The sequence below is a fragment of the Orycteropus afer genome, unplaced genomic scaffold, assembly GCF_000298275.1.
Source record: "Orycteropus afer afer isolate SDZICR_OR568_19922 unplaced genomic scaffold, OryAfe1.0 scaffold00012, whole genome shotgun sequence".
In the NCBI taxonomy this organism is placed as follows: Eukaryota; Metazoa; Chordata; class Mammalia; order Tubulidentata; family Orycteropodidae; genus Orycteropus; species Orycteropus afer.
In genome coordinates this window covers 8,161,984-8,169,433 of record NW_006921599.1, presented here as the reverse complement: position 1 = coordinate 8,169,433, position 7,450 = coordinate 8,161,984, and the positions used below count along the sequence as shown (strand labels likewise).

The 7,450-nt window shown below is 43.2% G+C and overlaps 1 protein-coding gene across 1 annotated transcript in view; it reads left to right on the top strand.

Moving 5' to 3' along the window:
* The first annotated feature begins 5,522 nt into the window (after positions 1-5,522).
* Positions 5,523-7,450, top strand: part of MCUR1 (mitochondrial calcium uniporter regulator 1) — a 25,262-nt gene continuing 23,334 nt past the window's right edge. Inside the window, exon 1 of the mRNA XM_007951870.2 lies at positions 5,523-5,928. Within this exon, the coding sequence (XP_007950061.1) occupies positions 5,523-5,928 (406 nt within the window). The remainder of the gene's footprint in view (positions 5,929-7,450) is intronic.

Sequence of the window (7,450 nt, the reverse complement as noted above, 5' to 3'; positions counted from 1 at the left end):
AGTAATATATCAGACAGTGTTTCACTGCTATTCTTAAGGTTTTCCCTGGCCAATTCTTTGAGAAGTGGATGGCCTCTTTCTTCTTCTGAGTCTGTGTTAGTCTGGAATCTCTGCTGAAATCTATCCACCACAGATAATCCTGTTAGCACTTGAAATACCAGTGGCACAGCCTCTGGCCTCACAGCAACACACAAGCCACCACAGGACGACAAACTGACACAAGAGTTCATCTCCTTTAGCTGTTCTAACCTACTCCACTCCCACCTCCTGGCCTTCCCTACCTGTTCCAGCCCTCCAAAAGCCATCTCCCTGTCTCCACCACTTTCCGGCATCCCTACCTGTTCCAACAACAACAATTAAGTTTCTATTTATATTGTCTGTGGCAGTTGTGCTGTCACAAACCTTTCTTACTCTACCTTATATATTAGATTCTCATTTCTCTTCCCTTCTCACTTGTTTCTTATCTGATGAAGCTATTAGAGGACCAAATGTGTTCAATAATATATATAAAATAAGAGTAAATAAACTCAGAATGAATGTCTAAAGACCTTACTGTGACATAAAGAGCTCAGATTTTGTCAGTTGCTGATGATACTTAGAGACATCCTTAACTTCCAGTTTCAAAGCTTTGTTCTCAAACTCTGAAGTTGCCAGAAATCTGACTTCCACATAAAGAAAGAGGAAGGAAGATGCAGGAAGAATTCTTTGTATTTCTTCAATTTCTCATGTCAGTGTGATTAGAAGGAATTTTATGAAAATGTCCATCTCTGCAGGTGAGTGAAGGAGACACATCCCTTCTTTCCTCACCTTTACCTTTAACATACCTCTTTCATTATATTCAAGAACTCTGGTGACACAGTGCCTAAGGCATTCGACTGTCAACCAGAAGGTTGACAGTTCAAACCCACCAGCCGCTCTGCAGAAGGAAGATGGGGCAATCTAAATCTAAAGATTTACTGCCTTGGAAAAGCAATGTGGATCACTATACGTCAGAATCAACTTAATGGCAATGGGTTTTGCTGGAGTAGTGGGTAAGACATTTGGCTGCTAATCAGGAGGTTGGTGGTTCAAACCCACCAGGTGCTCCACAAGAGGAAGATGAGGCAATTGATGTCCATAAAGATTTACCACCTTGGAAACCCAATGGAGGTCACTATGAGTTGGAAGTGATTCAATGGCATTGGGTTTGGTTTGGTATCATTATATTTGAAGTGAATTTTTTGTAGACAGCATATAGTCAAGCTATGCTTTCTTTTTCTCTTCTTAATTAATTCTGATAATCTCTTTTAATTGGTATATTTAGACCAGACGGTGGCAAACTACCATGTGTCAATACCAGCACACCATCTATTTTTGTACAGCCCATGAGCTAAGAATGTTTTTTACATTTTTTAAGAGTTGTAAAAAAAAAAAAGAAATTGGTGAATGCATATGTATGTATATATATATATATATATATATATACATCTATGTGACTGGATGCATGTGTATAATATGTATAATAATATAATAAAGCAATAGTGATAACAGTACATAATAATATTATTTTAAAATTATTTTATTCTATTTAAATTTTATTTAAATATTATATTTACTAATGATAAATCATATTTGTTATTATTAAATAATACTATTATATATACAATAATAAAGCAATACAGAATATAATAAAGCAATAGGGGGTACAGTGACAGATACTTCTTAGACGTAACCAAACACTTTGTGAGATTGGATTTCTGTATTTGAAGGATTTCTTGGTTAGGACCATAGTCTCGTGGGACATTCTGGTCAAGTGGTATAATGTAGTTTATAAACTTCATGTTCTACATTCTAGCTTGGTGAGTTGTATCTGGGGTCTTAAAAGCTTGTGAGAGGGCATCTAGGATACAAATATTGGTCTCTACTCATCCAGAGCAAAACAGAAAGCAAGAAACCAAAAAAGAAAATAGTCTATAGGACAAATAGTCTGCACAAACCACAGCCTCATCTCCCCTGACACCAGAACTAGATGATGCTCAGCTACTATTACCAACCTTCTGGTTAGGATCACAATAGAAGGACCCTGATAGAATGGGAGAAAAATGTACAACAGATCCTCAAATTCCTAAATTAAAAAAAAAAAAAAAAAGATCTGCTAGACTGGTTGGGATTGGAGGACACTCCAAGACTACTGCTCTGAGATACTCCTCAAACCTTGAGCCAAAACTAACCTCAGAGGTCACCCTGTAGTTAAATAACAAACTGGATTACAAAATAATAGATATCACTTGTAATATCACAAAATAATATCATTGTGCTCCTTAAAAAAATCACATACATGAGACTAAATTATTGCCAACAATTACTTAATAAAGATGAGAATGTAAGGGGGCAGGGAAACTAGACGAATGGAACCAGAAAGAAAATAATGACAATGTTCATATATTGTAAAGAATGTAACCAATGTCACTAAACAACTTGTGTAGAAATTGTTGAATGGGAAACTAAACTGTCATGTAAACCTTCACTGAAAACACAGTAACTTTTTTTTTAATGGTTTAGACTATTTATAGTTAATGTATTTGTTCAATATTTGGATTTCAGTTTATCATTTTATTGTTTGTTTCAGTTTGCTTGCTCTGTTTTTTGTCCTTTTATTTTCCATTTCTGGTCTCCTTTTGGGTTATTTCAACATTTTTTAGTATTCTATCTTAATTTTTTTTACTGTTTTTGTCCATATCTTTTTGTATAGTGTGTTTATGGGATACTACAAGGAGGGGTCACTATGAGTCGGGGCTGACTCGACGGCACATAACAACAACAACAACATGGGGATTAAAATACACATGCTTAATTTTTCTAAATCTACTTAGAATCAATATTTTCCCACTTCAAATTCAATGTAGAAACTCTACTAGCATATAAGGCTCTTTATCCTTGTCCCTTTATTTAGTAGCTATTTTATACATTACATCTATAAACATTGAAAACACCATCAGAAAATGTTATAATTTTTGCTTTCAGCCATATTTTAAAGAACTAACTAGCTCCACAACAGAACGGAGTTGCCTTGAGTCACAGTCAACTCGACAGCAACTGATTTAAAAAATAAAAAAAAAAAACCCAGACGCTCCAGCAATCCAACTCCTGGGCGTTTTGCCAAGGAATTAAAAACATGTCCACACAAAGACTTATACAAGAATAACACTGTTATTTATACCCACTGCCATCAAGTTGATTTTGACTCATAGCAACCCTATAGGACAAAATAGAACTGCCCCATAGAGTTTCCAAGGTTGTAAATCTTTATGGAAGCAGACTGCCCATTTTTCTCCCATGGAGCAGCTAGTGGATTTGAACCATTGACCTTTTGGTTAGCAGCCGAATGCCTTAACCCTTATTTATTGTTCTGGTTACCTAGTGCTGCTCTGACAAGAAATATACCACAAATGGGATGGGATGGCCTTAACAAACAGGAGTTTATTCTCTTACAGTTTGGAGGCTTTAGGTCCAAATTCAAAGTGCCCGTCTGTAGGGGCTGGGTGAAAGCCCCTCAACCTTGGGGTCCAGCTCTGCCTCCTGCTCCTGGCCCACTGGAGCTAGAGGTGTTTCTTCACTCAGACAGCCGCTGGCTGCTGAGGCTGAGAAGCACCAAGATTGACAAGTAAAAAGGCACAGTTCTGATGTTACCAACCCACACAGCAGGCCATTAATTTAAGTCCATTGTAATTTCCAAGGTCAGCTGAGCATAGCAGGCTGCTGAGCAACAACATGGCTACATGCAGGGTCCAAGTGTGCCATAGGCTAGAGGCCATTCCCAAGATTTCTCCTTATATACAGGAAGCAGAGCACATATCCAAAGGCAGCTACTCAGCTGCTCATAGTAGATTCCACCATGGAGTTGATTACCAGTCTCATCATGGGGAATACTACATCCAGCTGCCCAGCCACTCAACCAGGCCCAGCCAAAATGACACACAAACATAACTACCACATTTATAATAGCCAACATTTGGAAACAAATCAAATGACCATGAATAGGAGAATAGAGAACTAAACTGTGATGTAGTCAATGAAATACTACTCAGCAATAAAAAGTAACTAATTTGCTGATGCAAACAGCAATATAGATCAGTCTCTCAGATATTATATTGAGTCAGACACAAGGCAGAGAAAAGTTAGAAGAAAATGCTTCTTGTATGATTCCACTTATATGAAGTTTAAGAACAGACAGAACTAGTCTGTGGGAATTTAGAAAACCAAAAAAGGGCTTATTTTGATTCTCTAGTGCTGCTTTAACAGAAAATATCACAAATGAGTAGCTTTGACAAACAAGGATTTTATTCTCTTACACTTCAGGAGGCTAGAAGTCCAAGTTCAAAGTGCCAGCTCTAAGGACTAGGTGAATGCCCCTTGATCTTGAGCTTCAGCTCTGCCTCTTGCTGCCAGCCAACCAGAACTGGAGGGATCTCTTAGACAGCTGCTAGCTGCTGAGGCTGACAAACCCAAAGGCAACAAGTAAAATAGTACAGTCCCAAGATGAGCAAGCAACACAGCAGGCTGCAGGTTCAAGTCCAGAAACAGTCCCAAGACTAGCAGACAACATGGCAGACTGCTGATGACTTGGCCAAATGTAGGATCCAGATTTGCCAAGAAGCTCAAGACCTTTCTCAAGTATATTCTTACATACTAGAAGCAAACCATATTCCTAAGACTGCTACTCAACTGCTCATAGCAGATTCCACGTGGAGTTGATTACCAGTCTCATCATGGGAAATAACTATATCCAGCTACCCAGCCACTCAAAACCAGGCCAAGCCAAGTTGATATATAGCCTTAAGTACCACAAAGTTACTTTGTGGTACCAAAGCACCTATGACAGGTGCAATAGGCATTCAAAAAGTTCACTGAACTGAACATCAGTAATTTCAAATATCCTTTTATTGAACCAGTAGAGCTCATTTAGCATTCATGCCCCACGTTTAAGTTCCTAGACTGCAACCTTCTCATTTCTATGGTGCCCTAACACATACACAAAAAAAAAGTTCTTAAAGTTTAGCCTTTAAATGTAGGCCCCGTTCCCTCCGCCTCATTACTAATTCCCTAAAAATTAACTGCGCCACCACACTTTGAGGAATTGAGAAAAGGATAGTTAATTGGCAAAATCTGGGGCAGGCTGACGATGCAGGTAATTGTCACCGGCCTTTGAAGGGCTCCTGGGTAATTAACTTCCTTTCTGGGACGCGATTGCAATGAATATGCAAACTATTACAGCCGTAGCTCCTTTCAGTTCCGGGCGTGTCCGAACGCGTCTGACGTCTGCAGCCGGCCCCCTACACCCATAAGCCGCCAACGCGCCCGCCCCGCCCCGCCCCGCCCCGCTCCGTCCCAGGCGCGGGTCTGGAGCTCCGCCTGGCGGAAAGGGCGGGCCCGGACCTCCGCCTACGCGCGCTCCTGCCGGCAGAGTCGCGCGTCAGGGCCGCGCGTGACCTGTTCCGGGCACGAGCGCCATGCGTGCGCGCCGCGGCCAGTGACTGTCTGGGATGGACAGCGGATCCAACGCAGGCGAAAGGCCGCAGCGCCCACCAAGCCGCCAGCGGCTTTTGCTGTTACTGCCCGCGGGCAGGTGCGAGAGCCCTGGCGGCCGCTGTGCCTCGGCGCCCCGCTTCTCGGCGCTACCCGGCGGTCTAGGGGTGCTGCGGCCCCGCGCTCCGGTAATCCGCGGCGGCGCGTCACGTGCCTCGCCGCTGCTCCTCCTACTGCTCGTGCCCTACCCCCGCCTGGCCGCTGCAGCACCGCGTCGCCCGCTCGCCGACTGGGAGCGCTCTTGCCCAGGGCTGCCTCTGGCCCGGCCCAGCAGCACGCGGAGGGGCTTGCGGGGCGTGGCCTGTGTCTTTGGCGCCCTGCACCTGTGCCATGCCCAGGCAGCCGCCCTCGAGCCCTCGAGAGGTGAGGAGTGAGGTTTGGAATGGGGAGAAGAGATTGGGGGTGGCCACGTGGAGCCGGGGGCAGTGGGGCCGGGAAGGAGCCGTTGCCTTCTGGAGGGAAAGGCCGGGTGACGCAGAGGTCGAGTCAACGCAGGTCACTCAGCCTCCTCCCGGGATGTGGGGCTGAAGGTCTTGCCCCGCCCTAACAGTCTGCGGTGGCCTGGGCTCTGTCAGCCTGAGAAAAACGAATTACCGGGAAACCCAGGCACAAAGTGTATGACGCAAACTTTTAATGGCATCTTGAGGGCCCTGCGCGGTGATGCCGGGAGGTGGTGCACGCTCACCAGCATTATTTTTGCTTTGTTAGGTGGTTTTGTCAGCTTGTTTGGAAGTCTAGCGAAGTGGATGTTAGAGATGTAGGAGGTTTGCAAGTTTGAGGAGTGAAACTTTGGAAAATTAGTACTTTGGTTCCTCACCCCCCAATTTAATTTCAGCCTCCAATGGATTTGTCAATTCATTCATTAAACATTAGCGCCTACTCTGTACTTGTCACTTTTCTGGGTACTTGGGATATATTAATCACCGGTCTTTTCTCTGTGGAATGTAATTGGCACAGAGAAGTAAGCGTGTTATTTATTTTCCCTCCCTCCCCCCCTGCCTCCCAGTCCCTCCCTCCTCCTCCCTCCCCTCCCGGCAAACTCACTGTCAGTTCTATCCAACTCATAGTGACCCCTCCTTGGGTTTCCAAGGCAAGGCAATGTCTCTACAGAAGTAGATTGCCCCAATCTTCCTTTCGAAGAGTGGCTGGTGGGTTTAAACCACCAGCCTTCAGGTTAGCAGTCAGATGCTTTATGTACATATATTATTTTTGTATGTGCACAATATAGATGATATAGTATGTGCTTTAGGGGAAAATAGAGGGGTAAGGGCTGGGAGGAGTCCCTGGGTGATGCACAGGTTAATGCTAAAGATTGGAGGCTCAAGTCTACCCAGAGATGCCTTGCAAGAAAGACCTGGTGGTCTGCTTCTAAAAAAGCAGCCACTGAAAACCATGTGAAGCTGTCTGACTAGGGACTTATCTCTAGAATTTATAGAAAACAACAATACTTCGATAACAAAAAGACAAATAATCCAGTTGAAAAATGGGCAGAAGACATGAATAGACACTTCATCAAGGAGGGTATCCAGGCAGCCAACAAACATAAAAAAAATGCTCACAATCATTAGCCATTAGAGAGATGCAAATCAAAATAACAATGAGATACCATCTTGCTCCAGCACTGGTAGCAAAGTTCAACAGGACACAAAATAACAAATGCTGGCAAGGATGTGGAGAGATTGGAACTCTCATACACTGCTGGTGGGACTGTAAAATGGCACAACCACTGTGGAAAGCAGTATGGCAACTCCTTAAAAATTTGGAAATAGAAATACCATTTGATCCAGCCATTCTATTATTAGATATATATCCTAAAGAAGTGAGAGCCATGACAAAAACAGACATCTGCACACCCATGTTCATCGCAGCACTATTTACAATAGCC